Source organism: Acanthopagrus latus, chromosome 5 (assembly GCF_904848185.1).
Source record: "Acanthopagrus latus isolate v.2019 chromosome 5, fAcaLat1.1, whole genome shotgun sequence".
NCBI classification, from domain to species: domain Eukaryota; kingdom Metazoa; phylum Chordata; class Actinopteri; order Spariformes; family Sparidae; genus Acanthopagrus; species Acanthopagrus latus.
In genome coordinates, this window is record NC_051043.1 from 20540432 (window position 1) to 20565283 (window position 24852).

At 39.3% G+C, this 24852-nt stretch overlaps 1 protein-coding gene and 1 long non-coding RNA gene across 3 annotated transcripts in view; one reads left to right on the forward strand and one right to left on the reverse strand.

Annotated features, from left to right (window-relative positions):
- Positions 1–4555: 4555 nt before the first annotated feature.
- On the reverse strand, positions 4556–7731 carry LOC119019145. The gene is made up of 3 exons (XR_005074947.1): positions 7630–7731; positions 6160–6252; positions 4556–4747 (listed from the first exon to the last, which is right to left on the reverse strand). It is a non-coding gene; the product is annotated as an uncharacterized LOC119019145 (long non-coding RNA).
- Positions 7732–10665: 2934 nt separating this feature from the next.
- LOC119019144 (ADP-ribosylation factor-like protein 15) overlaps positions 10666–24852 on the forward strand; it is a 96840-nt gene continuing 82653 nt past the window's right edge. Inside the window, exon 1 of one of the 2 annotated variants that reach the window (XM_037097456.1) lies at positions 10666–11094. In XM_037097456.1, coding sequence (XP_036953351.1) covers positions 11083–11094 — 12 coding nt within the window. In that variant the 5' untranslated portion in view covers positions 10666–11082. Of the gene's footprint in view, positions 11095–18346; positions 18464–24852 lie in introns of those variants that run through there. The other variant, XM_037097455.1, reaches the window with a different exon arrangement.

Below are 24852 nucleotides of genomic sequence, written 5' to 3' on the forward strand. Positions count from 1 at the left end.
CCCATAGACTATTTGCTGCTTCCTCTCCCTCTAAAGAATACAATTCTTACAGAAACACTGAATCCTTCTTATCAGTGGGAGTTTCATTGATAGCCTACGTCACCAGCAGAAGTTGTTCCCTTGTGACTTCAGTGGTGAACTCTGCATGTTCACAAACGCCGGTTGTAATTCAAGACCACAAGAATAGCAGAAAATCCTGAACTGAATGATATTTTCTTTGTATATCAACAACTATAATCCAAAAGTCACATTTATTCAAGTTTTTGCAAGACTTTGCTTGAATGTAATGACTCAGAGTAATCAATTTGCATTTGCTCAGAGACAGATCTGCACATCCTAAACCACCCACGATGTGTTCTGCTGACATCCTGTTACATCAACAAACTATTTCCTTCGGGAGCAAAATGCATAATTGAAAAGACAAGGCCTGTAGTGATGGTGTGTCAGCGCTGCTCTGGTAAATGCTGCCCCCTTGTGGCTGTATTCGGATCGTTTTCAGGCCCATTAATCGTCAAAGAACTGTGTTAACAATAACACAAAAGTATTAACAATAACAATATAAAATGTAAAAAAAAAAAAAAAAAAAAAAAAAATTTTTAGATTCTGTTTCTCATTTTAGTTCATTTTTAACATTTCCTTCAAACTTTTAAAGCTTTCCTGAATGCACCTGACCTTCGTGCTGCCTCATTTGTACCTAAATGAAGCAATGTATTCAGTATGAACTATGATCTGTGATAAGTCATATAGGGCCTTAAGTCATGGGCTCACCTGTAGCTCAGGTGGCCAAGCAGGTGGGCCATGAATATTAACTGTGGTCCTGATGTCTGTGTTTTGCTTGATTAAGACAATGAACTCTAACTAGCTCCTGATGCATGACTCATTTTGGACAAAATCCTCCTTCAAAGCACAATCAGTTACTCAACCACCAAAACATTTTACTACCGGCCACCAGAGGTCTCTCCTCTTACAGTGGACTCTCTCAGATATCCTGAGGAGGAAAAAAAATACTTTATTCAAATATTCTGCTAAAAGCAATAAATTCTCCAGTGTCTTCTTCACATCCTCAATACCTGGCAGACCTGCACAGAGGACATCCAGTTCACTTCCCACTTAACTGTGTTCAGGGAGATTTCCTTTATAGCACAGCACATGAAATATTGAAGAGGAGTGTGGTCTCCAGGGAACAGGGATTACTTCAGTACGCAGCTCACATCACATTAGCAGACTTGTGATTTATACCGGTCCTCTAATCAGGGTGATATCACATAATTGCTTTGTCTGGGCTCAATGTTTGTTTCCAATGAGATAGATTTTGCAAATTATTTTCATGTTAATAAGATCCTATCTAGCACAATGGCTTTCCAAATCCAGTGAAATTATCTGTGCAGACTAAAGGGTGTCTTATATTATATAATACTGTCAGACCTCATAAATGTAAGTTGCATTTGTTTTACGTCTCATTTGAGAGAACACTTACTGGAAGTACACAGTAACCAACTCTAAAATGACACAAATGTACACAAAAACACTCCGCAATGTTTAATCTTCCCCCGACAAATACACGTCCTTTCTTTAATCTACCTTCCTCTGTCTGTAATGTCTGACATCAGGCCTACATGCATCAGAGGAACCAGCGTTTGACTTTGAACCGTGTCTCTGCCTAACTGTGTCATCCCCTTTCATTCATTATGTATTGTGTAATGTCTTATGTCAGAGCCTGTTGCATTTGGTGCTTCCTTAAACTAGATTATAAGATGGAAAATTGCAAATGCATGAACGTGTCGGCACTAGGTCGCATTCTTTAGTTTGGTGTTGATATACTTGTTCAAAATGGAAAACAGAAGCAGTAGTGATTCAGTACAGAGAAGCCACCTAGTGGTGCAATACATTTTAGTATAGGTAGATAATATACTGGAAATGCTATTATATTTTTGCTATTGTGATCATATCACTCTTTTTTTTTAACTGTAGGTTCCATTAAAGTCACCCTACCCTCCAAAATGGGTTTTTCTTAAGCTTCACTGTAAAATTATTTTTGGTTTCACATTCTTCTGTGAAATTATACACTTCCTTTTTTCCCACTGAAAATCGGATTTTAATATTCAGGCCTATGAGCACTGTGACATCACAAGTAGTTTAGAGGCCAAACCTGATCCAGGTCCTGTTCTACACTGCCTTGATTGTTTTCAGTGCCATGAGGATGATGTTTTTTTGTATGCCTGCCAGTCTATGAGGCGCTGTGGTTCCATCAGCAAAGCTCTAGCAGAAATTATTTTTCTGGATTGACAAAGAAACCAAATTCTGTGGCCAACAAATTATTGATGTATGTCTACAAACATTTTCTATTTAAATTTGAAGCTACAATGTAAGTGGTATTTTAAACCCACCTCTACCTCTCCGTTGTAGGAGGACAACTTTATCAATACCCAATTATAGTTAGCTCTCTAATATTAAATGGAATCTAACCCTAAATATTGCACAACTGGCAGACAGAACTTTTGAAACAACACACACTTTTGATAGCCCCAGTGATGCTATGATCAACTGCACCCAAACATGGACATATCAATGCACAACCCCAATGCATAAAATAGCGAGCCGTTCCATAATAAAAATGTCTTGCCATCATTCGTTATCTGTGTCTACCTCTTCTAGCAGAAGCTGCATTTGATTTTAAAAGCATGACACTCGACTAGCTGACAGATTAATATTGCTGTTCATAGTCCTGCTACCGGCCTGGATAAAGTCTAAGGTATTTGTATCAAGACTGTTAATGTTTTTAAAAAGTACTTATGGCTGATACAAACAAACAAATCTCAATATTGGTACTGGCCTCAAAAGTCCAGTTCTGGTCATCATACGGATTTAAACAACATTTCCAAAATTGTTTGTTTACATCAGCAGCTTATTCTCAACCATCCCTGTTATGTTTGTGTCCTTCAGCTGCTTGGGACAGAAAGGCCTTGGAGGACCATAAAGTCACAGACCCATCCATGGAGGAGCCTGTTGGAAAGACCCCCACCCAATAAATGGTTCAGTCCATCCCCACCTGACCACAACAGGTCCAAGGGGAAATGTTTTTTGACCAGACAAGTCTACAAAACATTTTTGCCAAGCTCTTTGGACTGAGAGGATTTGTCTTTCTCTGAAAGTCTGACTGAGTTTTTGTGTGAGGAAAACAAAAGATGTGGACATTGTTTGTGAAACAAAGCCACATCTAAATGTGCAAAATCAGAAAGAAACAGCAAAAAACAACCTGGAAATTAGATCACAAGTGCAACTGTGGCTGCAACTGTCATTTTCTCTTCCCCCGACTGCTCTCCACTTGATCGGCTGTAACATAAGTTTGTTAGTGATTGGGTACTGCTGCCACATCCAAGGATCAAATTGAAATATCAAATTCTTGACAGACTTTCATGTATTTCTTGTATTAGTGCCCAAGCACTATCTGTGCGAGGACCATATTGTTTCTATAAGTTCAAATTGTTCATAGAGTAAAACCACAAGCTGCACACACACTTTTTCCTTTTCTGTGATCACATTAAAAACATAAACATCAATATTTAAAGTTCAGAGAGCAGATTTAGGCTCAGACTGAATTAGCTGAAAACAAACAGGGGAAGTGAGAGAGGAAAAAAAGCATTCAGAGAAAAATCTGACTATTACTGGTGCAGCTGAGGAGCCTGTAAACTATCCTGACTAAAAGGCCTTTTGGATTTATTTCAGGTCCCGTTTTCTATTTTATATTAGTAAGTACTTGGTTTAAAACAAGGTGTAGAGATCTAAAGGTTGAGATGTAAAAACTTTCAGTCAAATAAAGCCTCATTCAGAGATCCATTCAGAGACATAGGAAGTAATCAAAACTAACACATTAAGACATTAAAACAGAATGGCAGAACAGAAAAAAAGCTAATATAATAAGCTACAGATAAAAAAAAATGCATTAAATTAATGTACTTATCTGAAAGCTACAGTGAACAGTTATGAATTAGATGAGCGGACAGTTTTACTTAAATTACATTACTGACTACTTTTAAATAAGTAACTGTATCAGAACAAACATTTTAAATAACCCTCACAATCCCCGTACACCAAATGTGTTCATTCCTGAGAACATTTAGGGCTTTACAGACCAGTAATATGATTTTAAAGTGCAGACAACAATGAGGCTGCATAATGATCATATAAACTACTGTAGCTGCTCAAAATGACCATTTATCTGTCTGCTTGGTGATATCACAGGCAGCACTTCAGGTATATTTCATATCAGCTGCTGGTAAAACGTCATAAACCTCTCACTGAACTGCTGTTAGCTTCATTCATGTGATAAGAGATGGAGAGAGGCTAACTTACTCAGACATTAAACACATAGTTTCTAAATCAGTCATTCCTAGAATAGGAATAGATAATGAAGGTAATGGAAGCCCTGGTCTCCATTACAGAAAGAAAATGTATACATCAAATATAGTTAAAGCTTTGAAAATGCCACTAAGAGGAGACATTGGACTCAAAAGACTCAACATGAGCTTTAAAAATCTATAAAAAAACACAATGGAGTAATTAAAACAAGATTTTATTATGTACATAACCAGTAAAGACAACAGTGCTCACTGTCTGAGCAGGTGAAACCAGAGTCAACGAACAACTGCAGGACCTGAAGGGGTTTTATCAGAAGACGGATACTCAGTTTTCCTGCTTCAGGTCCTGTGGTGGCTCGTCTTAATCGTCTTAGCTGCTCGTCCGTCACCTGCAGGAAGAGAAAGAGGAGCAGTGGTAGTTTGATGTCTCTTTGTGGAGTTTTTGTGTTGTTTTAAGTTTGTTTTTTTAGAGGTTTTTGTGTTGTTTTCAGAGGTTGTGTGTGTTTGTTTTCAGAGGTTTTTGTGTTGTTTTTAGAGGTTTTGTGTGTGTGTGTTTTTTTTTAGAGGTTTTTGTTTGTTTTAGGGGTTTTGTGTGTTGGTTTTTAGAGGTTTGTGTGTCTGTGCAGGTTTTTAGTGTTTTTAGAGGTTTTGTTTGTGTGTTGAGGTTTTGTTTTTGTGGTAGTTGTTTGTCCTCCACAAAGAGACCTGGGTCTATTTTTGATGAGTCTCCTTGTGGAGGTGTGAGTCTCTAACTCAGTTGTATTTAACCTGAAATCACTTTTCATAATTTATTTACATGGAGTTTTAATTAAATTCTATTTGGAAGTAAATTTGAACATCAACAGGTTTTGCTTTACTGAGAGGAAACATAAACAAGTCCGGTTACAGTGCCTAAATGCATTTATTTCATCTAATTCATAAAGTGTTTAACATGTGTAAACACTGAGAGCCACATGATTAGAACCAATGACAGGTGAAATGAATAACATGGATCATAATGTTCCAACGCCATGTTCAGCTGTGAAGCCATGACTCCTAGCATTCATGTGGACGTCTTTTTGACAAACACCAGTCACCCAAACACCGCTGCAGACCGAGTACACCCCCTCATGGCAGCAGCACTCCTTGATGGCAGTGCCCCCCCAGCAGGACAATGCGCCTGCAACACTGCAAAAGCTACTCAGGAATGACCCGAGGAACGTGGGAAAGAGCTCAAGGTGTCAACCTGGCCTCCAGATTCCCCAGATCTCAATCCAACTGAGCTTCCACTGGATGCAGTCAGAGCCAAGAACGATCCATGGGGGCCCCAACATGGATGGGAGTTGGTTCTGGCGCATCCAACAGATGCTCAACTGGATTGTGATCTGGAGAATGAGGAGGCCAATTTGACGCCTGGGGTTCTTTGCCATGAGGGGGTGTAGTTGGTCTGAACGGTGTTTGGGTGGGTGATGTTTGTCAAAGAGGCTCCACAGAAATGACAGAAGTCAAAGTTTCCCAGCAGAACATTTGATTGTAACAAGATGATCAATGCTCACTTCACTTGTCAGTTGTTTTAATGCTGTGGCTGAACAGTGTAGATATACATGTTAAATAAAATATGATTATATCATTTATATTATATATAAATGAGATCAAATAAATGCAGGCGTTCTAAACAGACAGACTGTTTATATTTCCTCTTAGTAAACAAAAAACATCGACTACCCTCTAGAATGAATTACTGATCCTAGAGTATTAATGAACAGCAACTGACAAATCTCACACTTTCTGCCTTTAACTTTTGCACCTCCACTGCACTGACCTTGTTGGACCAGGTGTCTCTCCTCTCCAGTGCTGATCACCATACAGACCAGAGATGTTCCACCTGAAGCTGAAGACAAGTCCCACTGTTCACCTGGAGAGAGGAGGAAGAACTTTAGTATAACATGATGACTACATGCATATGTGTGTGTGTTTGCATACATGTATTCTGATTATAGCAGTAAAAAAGAAGATGTAATCAGATTACAGACACATCTGGCAAAAATGGGATTTCTTACAAGATTATCATTTCATAATAAAGAATGGTATAGCAGTCTGTAACCATGTGCATGACATCACTTCAGGAGACTCACATCACTCTGCACTATAAAATCTGCTATAATCTGATTTAATAAATGTGTTTTCTTAAAGGTAAACCAAAAGTGAAACAAATGTATTAAATCCTGAAAACATTTAGTGCTTTATAGATGAGCAGCATGATTTTAAAGTCTATCTTTTGACAGACAGGGAGTCAGTGCAGTGATTTAAACATATTAAACCAGAACTGAGACACACACACTGAATACGTTCTGTGCAGATTACAATGAGGCTGCATATTGTGTGTATAAACTACTTTGGCTGCTAAAAATAACCTTCTAGATGCTGACATACTAACATGCTCAGACATTATAAACACAACACTTGGAGCCTGTTAGCTAACTGTGCTGTACTCAGATATTCAGCTTTAAAGATGCTAGTTTTAACAAGTTAACATCACACAGCAGGCTAATACCTTCAAGCTAACACCCTCCAACAGACACACATTAGCTAACATGCAAACCTGTCTGTAAAAACACGACGATTAAATGCCGCTGCTAAGGTGTTTCCCAAACTTGTAGTGCATCTGCAACAACGTTAAAGTCAGCTAGCTAACATAACATTAGCACTCACTTACACTGACCAGTATAGCATTAGCTAAACAGCTTTCATGCTGTTCTAATAAATAAATTAAAAAAAACACTTCATGCCGACTTTACCGAAACTACTTTCTTGTTTTTAGATAGTGACCAAAGTTTAGTTAACTGTGCATTATTCATGTAATTAACAGCAGAGATAAAAAACGACCAAAATCACAATGGAGTTTGGCGCATGGAACAAAACACAACGTCCATCAAGGATTTAACTGGCTGTAATTAAACCATTATGTTCCAGCCGAATCTATCTCATCACTGAACAGTTAAATAAGACGTCTTCAGTTTCTGTTCAGAGTTATTTCAGAAACATTTGAGGTAGAAACAAATCTCACCGACAGGGAGGCTGGCTCCATTTTAACCCGCACATACTGAGCTGAGACAACATGAAGGTAGTTAATATGTGGAGCTGCTGATATGTTAAGGAACATCACTTGGGCTTATTACCTGAGATCAATAATTATTAACTATCTGTACACTTCCCACACAGACATGAAAACACCTGTACTGAGCAGGTAACTGGACACACAAAGCAGATTCGTACAGAACAGTTTACTCACCATGTTTGTGTCCTCAGAGAAGAGACCAGACTGAAGATCAGTCAGCTAAATATATACACATTTAACTTTTTGGAGGGAAATGAGCTAATTTCACGCGGGAAACGAGCGAGACCGCCCCTTCTGGCGTCCACCACATGGATTGGTCAGAAAACCTGTGGGCTGGACTTATTTGACATGGTTAGCTCATTTCAACCAGATAATTCTGTATCCCTTGATTAGCTCTGTTGGTAGAGTAACAGTTCTGTGTTCAAAGAATGTGCTTTTACCCTGAGTTCGAGTCCCTGCTGGAGAAACTCAACTGCATCATATTTACTATAACCTCTCTTGTCAAATGTTAAGATAAGAAATAATAGAACAAACACAGATAAACACTTGTTAACAGGACACACAAAAAGCTACTTTTTATTGCTATTTAATTTCTCTGGTCTTCATTTGTTATTAATCCAAAACTAACTGACTGTAATCAAGTTACATTACTTTAATGTAACCCTTAACCCTTTTGTAATCAGGTGCATTCAGGTAATTTAGACACCTCAGCTCAAGTGTTATTGATTTCTGTTCTGTACTTTTACTATAAAATGAATTAAATTAAATGTGAATGATGACTTCATGGGGATGATGTCACAGAGAAGGGTGGGGCACTAGTATATATTATGTAGGTACTAGTGTCCCAGTATGTAAGAATCTATTTCTTACCTTTTGTTAGATATTGTTTATTTTGTACATTTATTAATGTGTATGGATTAGGCTCTGCGACAGACTGGCGACCTGTCCAGGGTGTCCCCTGCCTTCGCCCTAAGTCAGCTGGGATAGGCCCCAGCCCCCCCGCGACCCTGCAGAGGATTAAGCGGCGTACATATAATGTGTACAGATGATGGATGGATGGATGGATTAGGCTGTTGTGACAAGCAGATATCCCCATTTGTAGGACCAATAAAGGAATTCTGATTCTGATTCTTATTCTGAGTCAATCACCCTCATGGGATTTGCATGGGGAATATTCTGATCAGTCATAAATAATAAAATGTTTCGAATATCATATATTGTTATGTTTGTTGTGGAGCTGTTGAAAAAAGAGAAAATTCTGGGAAAAACGGGACAGGTGGCATCTTTAGAGAGAGACCCAGCTCTGTGGGCAGAGGAGCCGTGGCCTGTGATCACTCTGAGCAGCATTTATGGGAATAAATTACAATACTATATATTTGAATATAGTTTTTTTTTCGGAATGAAGTGGGGTTGGTTTGATGGGGCAGCCGAAGCATTTGGGGGGCATTGCCCCCCGTGCCCATTCCTAGAACCAAAAACAAGTGTGAAGCCTTGCTTATACACTGACAAGGAGATTTACAGTAAAATACTTCCTATATTAAGTAATGGCATATGATTGCAGAATCATAGATTCGGGAGAAGGGTTAGATATAATTTTAAGGATTTTAACAAGATAATTGAATGTTTTTTTGTGGAATAACCATATCAAAATACACAGCAGAAAATTTGTAAGGGGGTTTTGGATGTATTATTCTGTGACATAGCTGAATTCTTAATTTGGGTTTTGTGAATATTTTTGGTCCCCACAATTAATACAGCACATTTCATTTTTTTACTTTTTTTTTTTTTGCATAAATGCAGCCATATTCCAGTATCCCTAACTAATTGCACAATATTGGCCAAAACACTTTTGTAAATAATATGTGATGATTTTTCCAATCACATAGAGTTCTGTTTTCTTATATTGTCCATTGCTTAATCTGACATATGGCAGCAGATCAGACACAGTGGCACATTCCCCAAAAAACATGACACACAGGATGTCTCAGATATTTTTAAGTCAAAACCTATCTGGAGGGAGCTTTAAAAAAAATGAAAGCTCATCCTTTTAACCTTGCCTTTATATAAAAGTGCTGAAAGTTGTTTTTTTTGTTACAAGTTAAATTAATTTTTACTCCACACTATTTTATTGCGTTGTAATGTTTGTGCTTGCCACTTTTTTAATTGATTTTCAAACAATTGTAAATGTAAAATGTAAAAAGTACTTTGAATTAAATCCACTTTTATTTTCATTTTCACTCTTAATAATTGCACTACTTTATGCTTGCAGCTGATGTGCAACAATTTTCCCCTGAAAATCAATTATGTTATGCCACAGTCACATAGCTCCAGCTGTGCCACCTCTGCACTGATTCAAGAATAAACCCGGTATATCTGTACATTGGTGTTACATCACTGAGCAGGGGTCATGACCATGTATTCCCCTCTACTTGGCAATGTAAAAGAGATTATGAATTTATTTAGGGATTGTGTTTTGTGATTAGTTTTGGTCCCCAAAAATAATGCGACATATTTAATTCGATTTTCATTGCATATCCATGCACATGCATATATGCACTCATGTCCCAATATCCCTAACTTATTGTACAGTATTTGCCAAAACACAATATTTAAGTCAAAACATGTCTGGATATTTAAAAAACAACTTGAACCTAACTTTTAAATTAGCCTTGCTTTTATTCATAAAGTGCTGAAAGTTCAAACATTTTTTTCATATGTTTTGGTTATATTTTAAATTATTTTTTACTCGACACTGTTTTATTGTGCTTTAATGTTTTTTTAATACATTTGTCGAAATGTTTTAAACAATTGGAAATGTGATGTTGTGCACTTTTTATTACATCCACTTTTCATTTTCATTCCACACTTGCAACATTATGTACGTTTGCACTCGTTATAGTTGCACTACTTGTGTGCTGCAACAATTTGCCCTCGAAATAAACAAAGTTACGTCACAATCACATCGCTCCAGCTGTGCCACTTCTGCGCTGTTTCACGAATGAACATCTGTACATTGTTGTTGTTACGTCACTGAGCAGGGGACGTGACCAAGTATTCCCCTCTACATGGCGACATAAGAGAGATTATGTATTTATTTATTTATCTTTAATCGTAAACATTATAATAATCCAAATAAAAACACAGAGAAGTTGATCCCTTCTCTCCGTTTGAGGAAGGGATCCTCCTCAGAATGAAAATAGCCACCATGTGTTTGGTCATGTGACCACGCTACGTGCGCAGGGCGACGTGCGTGACGTAGCGGTGTAGGCTACGCTAGTTTCCTCAACCAAACACTCAACTGATAATTGTGATAAAAACTAGAAGTCAGCCGGTGGACGAGGGGGTTGTTTATTCGGGGAAAAGCACACGAACCGAGCAGAACCTTCGTCGTTGTAAACAAACTGGGTCGTTTCCGCGCACAAGCCAGGCTCGCTGGTGAGGAAGACGGCGAGAGAATCCTGCCTTTTAACCCACCACCTGGTTGGTTTTTATTTTAGCTGTGGCTGTCGGAAGGCGGGGAATACAAAGCGACGTGTGGTCAAAAACATTATATTTTGGACTCATTCAAGCAAAAACGGGATTACTGCGAAGCCAGTTCGTGCTGCTGTGCCTGGTCAGCGATAGTACATGGATTATCTGGTGAGTAAAAGCATAAAAAAAACGACGTGATGTGGCTAACTCAGTGTTTCCATTACCAAAACTCTGCTTTGGTTTCTTTTGCCATTTTGGGCTCCTGGCCAATCAAGACAGTCGCGTCCCTCAGGTGTGCGACCATCAACAGCTAGCTGTGGCACCGGGTCATGTTTTATGCTAATATGTCAGCTCTGTAGCCTACAGCTGCTGCCTGTCAGTGTTGTGTGAAGAAGGTCTAACTGGTTGACCCAGACCCAGATCTGTTTACATGTGAAACACGATAACTGGCCAACTAGCTACACCCTTGGAGCAACTGTTAGGTATGTGATGTGGCATGAGGATGTCAACTCTTGAGTATAAAGGTGCACAGTGTGTTGTATAAGTCAATATGTGAGAGACGGTGGTATGAGATATTGGTTCCCTGCTGATAATACCTGGGACCCAAACAAATGATTTCAGTCCAGGCCACTGTGCCAGTTTAAGCCTGGAGGGGTGGGGGTTTGTGTTTTTTGGGTCTTTGCCTGCATTGTAGGGATGGGATGGTTTGCTACTGAAAAAAAGTGCAACAATAGAGTGGAAGCTGTAACTGAAGGCTTTCCGTGGGAATACATAAAGTCAGAGGGAAAACGGTTACGCAGACATTGTCCTGTCATGTCACAAAGGGGGATGGAGAAATAGTGTGAAATGCAGAGGAACTTGCCCACCCAGTGTTATCAGCTTGTTTATAATGGGCCTCCCAAGATGTGGGACCTAAGAGGAACTTTGAACTGTAGACGTTTCTCGAGTCGAGCTTACAAAGGTCTATCCGTTGGCTGGCGCCAGGACAGTTGTGTTATAGTTAACACAAACTGATCCAAGTTTAGTTTCTCTTTGGCTTGTTTGGCCTGGGAGAAACACATCTTGTGGGAAACAAAAGGGGCACAGAGCATTCATAGTCCAGTGTGAAAGAGAGAGAGACACACACAATGTTATCAAAGGGGGCACACACTCCTGACATGAAATGATAAAAATTTATTTCACCCTCAGCTTTTGTTCTTCTCCTGGCAGTAAGCTATATATATATATTTTGGTCAGGTATGACCATGTTTAACCTTTGGAGGAAAACACTTACTTGCTTGAGGATTTTCTCTGTGACAAACTGTTTTCTGTAGAGAGCGCAGCTGTAACTCTGTGGACTGTTGGAGCTGAGTGCTTGGCTGTCCTCAGAGGTCAGGCACTCATAGGCGCAGGGCCTCCTTTCCTGCTGTGAAACACTGGAGACCTGGCTCAAAACCCAGGCCAAAACTATGTCTCTTTCTTGCCTATAAATCAATAGGAGGTTTTCACTAAATCTTTGCTAGTCCCGTGCATGCTTTAGCGTAAGGTTTCACGTCAGGTAAGGCCTAAAAGAGTGCATGGGATGAACAGGGATGGAAGCACATAATTACTGCACATTGCTGGGTAATAACTGGGGTTTGAATTATGACTGTAGTGCAGATCTGGCCTTCTGCTGGATCCAGTTTCAACTGGGAGCTGGAGCAAAGTGAAGGACTGTACTCCTGCATGATCAGCAGCGTAGTATGAAAAAAGATCACACAAAACGGCAGCACCGACAAAGGAATTCGGTGCTAGCCGTTGCCATGATACAACCTTACCAAATTACAAGTGCACGGTGTGACTGACCAACTCTTTGACTTCACCAGATATGACACATCGAATGTGTTGCGAGTCACATCAAGCGGAGGGCACTTTGAATGTGAGAAAACCAAACTGTGGCTGTAATGATGATTTCTAAAATCCCATACAAGAACATGCAGCATCATTCTCCTGAGGTTTCATTTTAGCAGAGACTACTTTTGTAAACTGAGACTTCCTTTGTCTGTTCCTGCCTAACACAGTGTTATGCTTGCATGGTCATATACTATTCCGCTACATTATTTGAGCTCACTAATGGCTGTAGGTAAATTCACAGGCAGTATGCTATTCCTTCAGTCCCACTCAACATTTGTATGACGGTTTCCACTTAACACGTGTGAGTGTCTTAATCCTCAGGTGGAATGACATTCAGGTCATTTTTGTAGCTCTGCTCTGAAGGAAGTCAGATCTGTAAAAACAATTCTGCAATAAAACAAACACATTTTTACACCCATGTTGTCTAGTGTAGAAAAAAAATTGTCGAATTTAGCTCATGACAATGATTAGTGACACCATTAGCCATAAAGCCCTGACCTCAAACCATATGGTAATGATGGGTGTGACAGATAACTGAATGCAGCTTCCTCCCTTGATGGGCTGGCCACACCTCCCATCAGTTGATTCAGAGAGCATAAATGGGAGGAAACATTTTGGGAAAAGGAAAATGTGAATTTGGAGTATTTTAAAAAAAAAAAAAAAAAAAAAAAAGGGGGGATCTGCTGGCTAATGGTTGAAGCTCTTCTTTCTAGAAGATAGATAATGTGGACACATTATGTTAAAACAACACTTCGCAACATAATTTCATTTGCACTTTATTTTGGAGAAAGTAGACTTGTCTTGCACATTACTAGCAGGCTAATGAGTACAAATTTTGAGATTGTGAACCCAGTGTGTACTTGTTACATATTTCTGAAAAGGGAGCTGTTATACCATAAACATCAGCTGAGAAGGCAGTTTACCGTGAAGTACTCCATATATCAGCTGTCATTACTATTAATAGTTTTGTCAGGGCAAACTGACTGGTCAAACACCTGTTTTCAGTCAGTTTGAAATTTACCAAAGCAAGCTGCCACCTCTTTGGTGAGTTTCCACTTTTGTGCCATTGTTGTTGTTGTTGTTGTGGTTATAAGTAGACAGCACTAAAACTTTTAAAATGAGACCTGGTTTGGCTGGTTGGATGAATCGAAGTTGAAAGTGTCACGGTTGGATCTTTATACTGTAAAATGTGAGCAGGTATGATGCTTGTTAAAAAACAGGCATTGTTTAGCCACCTCCATAACATTAAAAACAAGCAGCATAGTCAAAGTGAAGGTTTATTTGAAATACTGGTATTATTCATATGGCAAATTGTAAGAACATTACATTTACAGTATGTACTCTTCATCCTTTTTGAGAGAAAAAGTTGAATACATAGGTAGGAGGCACACAGCCAGGCCTCCGAGCTTTAATCTGTAGTCTGTGAAAAAGACACATTGCCAAGTTTCCCTCAGTAAATATACTAAAAATGATGAGTTTGAAACATGAGATCTCCTCTGATGATTGCTATCATTATGCTGAAAGGATTTTTGTGCTTGATGCCATTAGTTTACATGAGTTGGGAGTTAACAGAGGATGTTTGTGTAGTTCCACAGATTTCTTGGGAACATAAGCTGTATTTTGAAATAAAGCGTTACGAGGGGAAAGGGGGGGGCATGACTTTCAACAAAGGTCCCGACGGGCCAGAACTGTATCAGATAGGCTGTGGTTATGTGATATGCACCTTAACCATTCAGCAACTGGAACGCTTTGTTGTTTATGTGGCCTGCGCAGAAAAGATCACACTTACATACATTTGTTTTAGCTGAAGCCTGCTTTTTCTTAAAGCTGACCAACAGTATCCCAGAGCTGATCTCCTGTCCAACGGTGCACATCAGGCTATAGCAGGTTGTCATCTCACCAGTGAACACAGAGGAAAGAAAGCTGTTGGGAAGTTCTTGGCAGCGTATGAATCCAGCTTGTTCGCCTATGGGATGCAAGGCTGGTGTTACTTGTCCTCTCAGTTTTGTCCTCCATGTGACCGCGTTCCACACCTCGCTGGTGCTGGCAGAGGTCTGCGCCAAACTCCTTTCAGAAGCAAACAAAAATGACCTATTGTATGCAGATAAGAGTAGAGCACCAGTAACATCTTTCAGCAGTGGTATGTGCTTTTAATATTGGGATTGATATAAAGCTAATCATTTACTCAATCCATTGATGAGAGCAGGTTTACTCAGTTTTCAGTTTGTGTGGATGTGAAATGATGTTTACCTAAACTCTTGTCACAAGGCCTGTCCTTTTGATTTACAGTGCACAGCCTGCTGCTGCAATGTGAAAAACCTTTCACAGCTCAACAGCATTCCTAAACCCCTGTCCTTGATTTTAACCTGCCAGCAACATATCAGCCCGGATTCTGTGTGCTTGCTAGCAGCTCAATGCAGTGATTCCCTTGTGTCTGTGGAGAGTGCTAGTGAGTCAGCATCTTCAGGCTGAAACAGGAACATCTGTGTTGCGGTTGGACATCGGAGAATATTTGTTGCTAATATTTGATCATTTTTATTTCATAATGCTATAAACACGATCAAGCACAGGCACTCTGAGTTCCTTTTTATATCTGCACCCACAAAAGTTGATGGCTCATTGCACTAATGAGGCATTAGTGAACTGTTTTCATGTTTTTTTTTATTGCATTCATTTCCTTAACTTTCTCTCAGGCACACTCCCATTGCTTTTTCTCAGTAGAAACACAAATTATTGACAGATCTGTGGAGGCATTTGTTGTCATTGGTTTATTGTTCCACTTTTATTTTAGAGTTATAGGATGGGTCCATAAAAGTTATAAGTTTGATAAGCAGAGCCCTGTAAATGACTCAAGGCTTTCATAGGAACTCATATCTTGCTGACCTACAGTCAGACTGAATAAACTACAGTGGAACTTGCCTCTTATGTGCTGCCTTATTACACGAGGAGTTGCATTAAGAATGAAGACATCTTATGTACAAACTTTACTGTCTATGCCATGGAAAGTTTTTTTGAGAGAGATGAATAGAAAGAGAAAGTTCTTACTCAATATGCTCAAAAATGCTTCTGGACAATTTTGACCCTGGAAGTCTTGATTGTGTCAGACTGGTCTTGAGCCAGACACCAGCGGTGCGTTCTGAATGGCATACTTTTTTCTTTTTACTTTTTGTACATACTGCAGCTGCCCTTACAAAGGAGATACCATTGCCTGCATATACATTTTTGACATACCCCTTTGTTATGATGTGTGCCTCAAGCTTTTAACCTCTTGCTCCTATATTCATCTTGGCCGTAGCACAAAAATTACAAAGAACATAGTACCTACACTTAAATGTGCTTTCATCTGTTGTTGTAGTTTCTGTCAAGTAAGCTGTAAGATGTTTGTGCTTTCTCAGCTTGGTTTATATTGGCGCAACACACCATGATGTATGTGACGTGTCGTCCATTGCACAGAGGATTGTGGGTCAGAATAGCCAGAAAAGCATGCTTTTCAGAGGGCAAATTCAGTTTGTGTCAGTGTTTCCAATGTTGAGCCTGGAGTTATAAAATGCAAAGTAGAGCTGTGTTTTACTGGAGCGAGGAGGGTGGCAGTCATCTTTGTACTACTGTTATCCTCTCTTTCCACAAATTTCAAAATTGCTGCAATAGCATGCAAGGGATAGGCCAATTACTGACCTGGCTGATGTCCAGTTTTTTTGTCCAATTATTGGTTTTGGTGTTTTTATGTGTCTGATTGCTGATAGAATAATTCATTTAAATGGAAGTGCTACTTTGGGTCTGATGCACCAGTCTGTGGTCTCGCTTAGTGTCCTGCCCCACAACATATTCAGATCTGTATGTTATGAGTACTGGCTGATATTATTAGCTGATATTGGCCTATTGTCGGTATGTCGGTATCTGCGTATGTGATGTTGATATTGGCTGAAATGAAATGTTGTGGTTATAAAGATTTAAATTCCATATTATACTGTTATTCGTCAATTTCACACAGCTATCTGAGGTCCAACAACACTGTATTTGAAATGTATTGCCCCAAACCATCTGTGGTTTTGAATTTCAGCTGTCAAAAAGTGGCTCAAGTGAGCTCTACTGAGAGCAGGCTTTTTCTGTGCCTGCACCTTTAAATGCCAATGAGCTCCATCTGTCAATGCCTGCCTTGGCTTCTACACGCCCCTCTCAGGGAGAGGATGCCGCTTATGCTAGAGATAGCATGCACTAATGTTTACGTTGGATGTATCACTATAGCTCGCCGCTCGATGGATTGACTAGTTTGGTCTAGCGACCGGAATACATGGATGTCAACAAACCGTTATGTAGCTCCTTGCACGAACACACTGTTTTAACGACTATTTTATTCATTTTAAGTCATACACGCTACAGTGCTGTGTTGTAAGGTGTCTGCTGATGTTGCATAACTTTTGGGGTGAGATTTGGAGCATGTTAAGAAGCTTAAAACACAGTGTAAAGTTCTGACCCTGCTGTTAGCTGTCAATGCTAACTCTCCGTACACGGAGCCCTGTAATGGTTGGACCAAATGTGTTCACGTCTTCAGTACTGGGAAGTCAAGGGTAGCTTGAGCAATGAAGCTGCATGATTAAATCGACCAAAGTTCTCCTTTAAGATCACGGTGCAGAACACAAGCTTGGGGTGAATTATAATTAATGATTTTCAAGTATAGTTAACTGTTTCAGTTCACTGATGTCATTGTAGTATGTATCAACTGTATTTGATAACCACATTTGAGGCATCATTGCAAAAAAAATAAGTGTGTATATCGGCCGATACGTCAATATCAGAATTATTCTCTCCCTAATATTGGTACCAGCATCGACTCCAAAACATAGGTTATCTGATTACTAGTAATCAATATCCCATTGGCTCTGAAAAAAAGGACATTGGTCAATCCTTAACACTCAGTCCTTGATTTATGTTAGCTATGTTCTAAAATGTAATGCATTTAAATTTCCAGGTTGCCTGTTGCCATTGAACTGGTTGCCACACTACTAGCACTATAACTGCTCAGCAGACGGAACTAAACACGCCTGACTCACAGTTCTCACTGAGCAGACCGACTTCCAACAAAGTGTCCCACAACAGTTACTGAAATCCCCTTGACCGCTGTAGGCTCAAGTGGTCGATCCCTTCATCCTCCTCCACGCATAGAAAGCAATGGTTTTCATACTTCATGAAGCTGTGTGTACAGTATGGACATAGTTGTGTGGGTGGGTAATGGTGACTAATCCAATTTGTAGTCTTATTCTGGATTCCCAGTTGTCGCTGAGACCTTAATCTCTGTGGAGAGAGAGATCCTCACAAACTAATCTCAAGCTTGTGTCTGTCCGCTTATCCTCGTGGCAATAGTTTTTTATTTTTCAATGAATGAGCACGCCGAGTAAACGCGAGACAGCATTCAATCATGCTCATCTACACCCGGACAAAAGCCCGCTGTAAAGCTCAGATTTAGAAGGATGGTTTGTGGATACGGGCTGCTGACTGGTGAAGGGCTGGACCCATGTTGTTGACCTGACACTCCTGATCCTCCTCCATCCATTCACTTACTCCAGAGGCTTGGCTTGTTTGTTGCCGGGGGTTACGCTTGTTGCTGAGCACAATGTCGGAGCACATGCAGCTCTCCCTTGCCTTGTGCAGGATTGGGCTTTACACGGTAAGAAAACGCGGACAAGCTGTTATCTGTCTAGTTAGAGAATGCTAGGGACGTGCTGTGTTGAGTGTGTTTGCTGGGTTGAATACCGTTAGATTCGCTGTGGTTTAATCTCTCCTTCATGTGTTTTGAAAGAGATACTGACCAAGCGACAGCGGCTGCTGCTTCACTGCTTGGCTGCTGAATGGAGAGTACGCTTCGATTCATTTGAGTGGGTGTTCACATGATATTAAGGTGGAACAGGTGGACGTCACAGACTGAGATGTGAATTAAACCTACAGAGAGCAAGCAATCTTTGAGTGAAAGCAGTTTCTTTGAGAACAGAAACAAAGATAGATTATGGTCTGTTTTTCCCCCTGCAGCTCCTAGCAACTGGCTTGGTAAATGGCTGTAGTTCAGGCAGTCCTAAGTACAGTGCAGTTATGAATGGATCCATGAGTATTGTGCTACAGAGGCAGTGCTGGAAATGTTAATTAAGTTGTTTTTTTGTTTTGTTATTGCTGTGATACTTGTGTGAGAGTGGTTGACAATTAATGTTCAGTAACACTGCAGTACTCATCTTTAATAATCACATTTAAAATTACACTCATTGGTTTATTGATCAGTGTGCATGTGAACTGTAACCATGTTGAGTTAGACAAAAAATACCTTTTTAAAGCACATTGTCTCCCTTTGAATGTGTTTGTAACATGTTTTCAGATAGTTGTATTTTAACCACGGCTGATGACTCATGTTGCGTATTGTCAGGTCCTCTGTTATTCTCTGACCAGCTGGTGAATCTTAATGAACAATAACAGAGAGGCTTATTTGGAAATGGAAGTGTTCAACAGGAAGCCTGTGCACAGCTACAGTAAATGGCGAGAATAGCCTTTAGCAGTGCTGTTCATGAAATGTATTGAACACATTAAAAAAGGACTGTAGAAACATAACACTCAAGATCTTGATGAATTTGAAGGCTGATAGTAACATCCCACTTCGCCAAAAGTAGGGTCTTTTTCTAAAATGTGTTAATGGACAACAGTTATACATAATATGCCCGAGACTCATGTGGTAATATCCTTCATACAATCATGTGTTTTACAAAGTGGTTAACCTTGATCTGTCATTGCTTGTGTATGACCAAGCCTTTTGAGGATGCCCCTTTCAGACCCAGTCATGACACTATCACCTGGTCCCAGGGTTGCAGAGGTATCCTGGTTTTAATGTATGCAGTGGTAAGAAAATGTACTGTTACCACACCGTGTATATTTGCTTATTTATTGTATTGACTTCTACTGGATGAGGTTTTTTTTTAAATATATATATTTCAATCTTATATCAAGCTTGTCTGTCCGGACATAATATTGTGTGAAATTAAGCTAAAGCATTTGGGATCATTATAACTGATACTGCATACAAAGTGTATCCCACTCATTAATTTACTCCCCAGCCAGCCAGCCACCACCACAATTAAAACCTGACTCTGTTGGAAGGGTTAGGGGTTAGGGAACTATAATGAATCTTATATTGTATAAATTGATACTGAGAAACCTTCATATTTTCTGAGATGGTTATAGTAAAAACAAATATCATATTCTGTTTTACACAGTGTCACATTTTTTTGTATCAGGGGTTGTAAGAATAACTATTGCTTGTAATGATTTTTTTCAATGGCAGTTTTGTAAACCATTGTGGACCTGTTGTAATTATAGGACAATTAGCCATTGTGTGGCTGTGGACTGTCTCATTCACGGATCAAATTGGGTATTTTTGATTACCTGGCGGCTCATCTCTCTGTAGGCTTTGTCTTCTGGGGGTCACTTCATTATCCCAAGAGCCATGTTGCATGATGACAAAAAAAGGGATCATTGGTAATATTGTATCGTTTTTGTTGTAACTACAATTAGTCTCTATCCCAACTTCCCCTGTACAGTAACATAACATTTTTATTATGTATATAATTTTTCATCCTTAAACTAATTTGAAACTCTGAAATCGGTGCACTCCATGCATGTGAAAAGAGGGTTAATTTCCCCTTTTAACCTTTAGTTAGTTTTCAGCCCCTCACTAAGATATGCTGTGGGATCACAGGGTGCTTAAAATGGGGATCAATATGAGAATAAAACTACCATGGAGAAGTTCAAAGGAATGTTTGTTTTTATTGGCTTGCGAGCATTGAGATTAAGACCCCTGCTGAGTCACCACAATATCCTCTACAGTTGTGTGCAAAATCAAACCCTGACATGTGTGATGCTGCGGGAGAGTAATGATATGGTCTATTACCAGTGCTGTTGCATCTCTGTAATACCAATTTATAACAGTGCTGTGATTAAAAACAAACTTTCGAGTCTGAAATTGTAATAATTTATTATCAGACAATTGATCTTGACCGTGGTAGTGATTCTGAAAGAGTTATGCCACTGGGAAAATCAGGAAAAAGCTTTTCTTGTTTATATAAATTGATAAATTGGCCTCGTCAATCATTACACACCAGATTTACAATATGATGTGTTGTTTAACTCTGAATCAGCTCGGTATTAACAACAACCCGTTCTTGTTATAACTGGAAATAATCACACTGTTTTCGACGCTTCAGACTCTCCCATGTTCTTGCTGATTCTTCTCTGTAAAGTCCCCCACTCACTGTGCACACTAAAAATAGCACAAGAGACAGCGTGTTAGGCTTTTGCCAATATTATACAGTACTTTTCATCAGTCTGTGTAATCACAATGTCAGTAACGCCTATCGGACTGCAGCAGAGGACTTGTCAGTACCAAGACCCTACTGTTTAATCAGTGCTTCTCCCATCCAATACCATACCCTGCCTATTGGTCTAAAAGTTTCTACATCCAGTTATGTTTAGCCTTAAAAATCTCATTCATAACATTCATCCGGTAATGTCACGTTTTTTTAAGATGGAGAGAGAGTGACCAGTGGCCAATGCTCCTTGTTTCTTTTAGTATAACCTTAAAATTCTGCCCTATAGCAGGAGTTGTATTCTTTGTTGCTACCAGATTGTTTGTACATGGTGTTTTCTTTAACAATTCTATCCCGAGGAGAGATATGTGATTGTAATGAAAATGACACTTGTGCTGTTATTGCAATATTCCAGTGCTCCTGCCCGACCCCTGTACAACTGTTACCTGTTATCACTGTCAGCCCAGCAAGGTTTGCACCGGGGTTTTAAACTGCTTCACCTAAAATAACTCACTGTTCTTTATAGGAATAAGATACTATATGATTCAATGTCAGGCTTTTTAATCTTTAAGGAAAACAAGTAGTAGTAGTAGTAGTAGTAGTAGTAGTAGTAGTAGTAGTAGTAGTAGTAGTAGTAGTAGTAGTAGTAGGAGTAGTAGTTTAGGCCATGCTTAATGAGACATTTTCTGAATTATTTAATAACCACATTGTTAATGAAATTAGGATCTGCCTGATACAGCAGGTGATTGATCAGATCATACATTTGCTTGAGAGTAATCAGATTAGCATGTCATGATGTCCTGTCTATGACCTGAGTTTTTATAAGTTCAAAATATAACTACATGTTGGGGCTACTGGGGCTAAGCAGATAGCACAACAAGTGTGATTAGCTGCTTGTGTTTTCTCTTTGGACTGTCTGATGCTGTAGTGAAGACAACATAAAGCATATCACTAAATAAGCGCAGTTGTGTTGGTAACATACATCAAAACCAATACCACTGCAAACCTTCTGCTCACCATGAACCACGCTATCACAGTGAATGAAACTAAGTAAATGCGTTGCTGCGCTGAGTAGTCCCATATTCACTAACCATGTACACTGATATATGTGAAAATAGTAAGGCTTGTTATGGCCTAATCAACTTCAGTACAGCCATTTAGTGTTGCACTAATGCTACCCACATATTAAGTCTGGTGATGAAGTAGAGATCAAAAACCCCCATGCTAATTCATTTAAGTTCACCTCCTGCATCGTCCAGCTTAGCAATCCAGTTGGCCCCAGACCCTGCTCAGAGTAGATGGTGCCACTGTAGATGTTGGTTAAGTTGTGGCTAACAGCAGGTTCCATGTGATATTAGTATAGTTACCATGTGCTGTGTGTACCATAACTACTGTTCTTTGGACCCTGCCTTTGCAGGGTGCCTTAACCATTAAGGTTCTAAGTGATCGTATTAGGCCATTCATGGTCACCTCATTATGTTATTAATGGGGTGGAAAATGGCTGCTCCACTGATAAGGTGGTTCCAACCCCCAGGCCCGGGCCACATCATTCACACCAGAAGAGTCGGGGCTTGTTCATGCTTAATTTGGAAAGAAACTGGGCGAAGTGTGCTAAATGATAATGACCTGACTGAAGTTAAATGCACACTGGAGCAGAACACTTCCTAAACCCTGAAACAACATGGATGCTGCAGCAGCACCTCCAGACAGGACTGCGTATAACAAAGGAGGGACTATATTGTTTCTATTTTTCTTTTTAAAAACATAGGTCATGCTATAGTAGTGGATGGTTGTTATACACAAGGTTATGGTTTAATAGGTTATCAAAATGGTAAAATAAGGAACAGAGATGGTAAAAATGGAAAGACAGACCAGAATAAAAAAGTCTTAAAAAAAAGTTTTGTGTTGTGTGCAGCTGCCGCCACAGTTGTAACACCTGCATCCTGTTTACCTAATAAAGATAAATGAATGTTGCAAAAATGCAACATCTTTTTGTGTCAGTGTCATAATTTTAAAGAGATCTAGTTATTTTGTCATCATACATAGTTGTCACACATGCAGTCACATTTGCATCAGAGAAAAAAACTTCCGACTTTGAGCATGAATGCAAAACAACTGCTGTACAGTGTTACTGTCCAGAATTGAAGAGTGCTGTGCTCTTATTTTTCTTTTAGAAAAAGTGCAGAATACCAGTGTCTCTGTGTCATTGTACTTGATCCAGTTATCAGGCTCTTGCTGAAGGCTGTTTTTGACACCTGAGTAGGTAGAGTGTTGTGAGGTTGTTTTGTTCATTCTAGTCTGCTGGGTTTCCTTGCTGTGTCACTGCAAAGGATTCACCCTTTTCCTGTTACCACGGGCATGATAAATATTTGTCTTCACTCATCAGCTGTGAGCAGCCTACTCTTTTCTTACCCTCTTCATATTAGCTGAGAGCTGTGATTATCATCCTTTTCAGTCTCCTCTCTGTTGTCTCTTTTTTCAGTTAGGCTTTATGTTGAGATGAGATGTCTTTGGTGTAGCACACTGTTGTAAGTTTCCTTACATACCCCAGCTAAAGGTTGTTAGTTATTTTTTATATACAGCACATGTTTTTAAATCACAGTAATCCATTTGACGTAGAACCTGACTCATGCATCAAAGTTAGAACCATTCAGCTAAGCTTGTAACTTAATAACAGGATAGCTCTCCTACCACTGTTGTTATGCCTGCTAGGTTTTGAATAGATAACTGCTAGACATTGCCAAATGGCTACAAAGTTCAAAAAGACCCCTTGGTGGGTGTTCGAAGTGGGAAAACACAAATGATTGACCATGGTGCTCTTTGAGCTGTGACGTTAAAATTCTGGTGTGAACCATCTAATTGGTAATGAAGTATGCATGTAAAATTCCAAAACAAGGGCACACTTTCTTTTTAAATGGGAACATCATATTTGCATTGTTCCTGTTGGCTCGTAATTCTTAATTCCATTTCTTTATCATTAATTAGAGAAAGGGAGTGGGATTGTTTGGTGGGTTTATGAGATGGCATCTCACCTGGAAGGTCCTCTGTAAATACTGTAAATCCAAAGTGTTAATGACCAAGACATTATAACTGCCAGCACCAAGGATTGTGTGGTTTTGATGAACCTGAGCCTTGTCTACTCTGTAGAGTGAAGAAAATGAGAAAGCACCGTCAGAGAATTGCATAGAATTTATATTAAACATATAATTAGAAATGAAGACTATCTGTCACGGTGCACTACATTTGTAGTTTTAGTAGTTAAGTTAAAAAAAAACCTACCGGTACTTGTCATTTCCAGTGTCTGTTTGCAAAGGAAACTTAAGGTCACATGAATAAATACCAACAGCACTTTTTAGAGGAAATCCCAATACCTACCTTTGAAACTGTGTTGTTATTGTCAGACATAAAAGCCATCCTGTTTTCAGGAAGTGGTATTTTTAGGTCTCTTATCTTAAGATACCTCAGGCAAAGGGTGTAATCCACTGATCTTGTTAAGACTTTATCTCACAGATAATAACATAACATGAACCTGAAACTCCAAATGCTCCTTTATATGCATATTTTTGTGTTGGAACTGTGTTAACCATAAAGATTGTTGACCAGCTACTTTGGATATTAAAGATACAGTTTTACTAAGAATCTTGATTAACACGTTTTTTTTATTTTTTATTTTTTTTTGTCACACAGAGTCTTTAGCTCCTCTGAATTCAGAGCA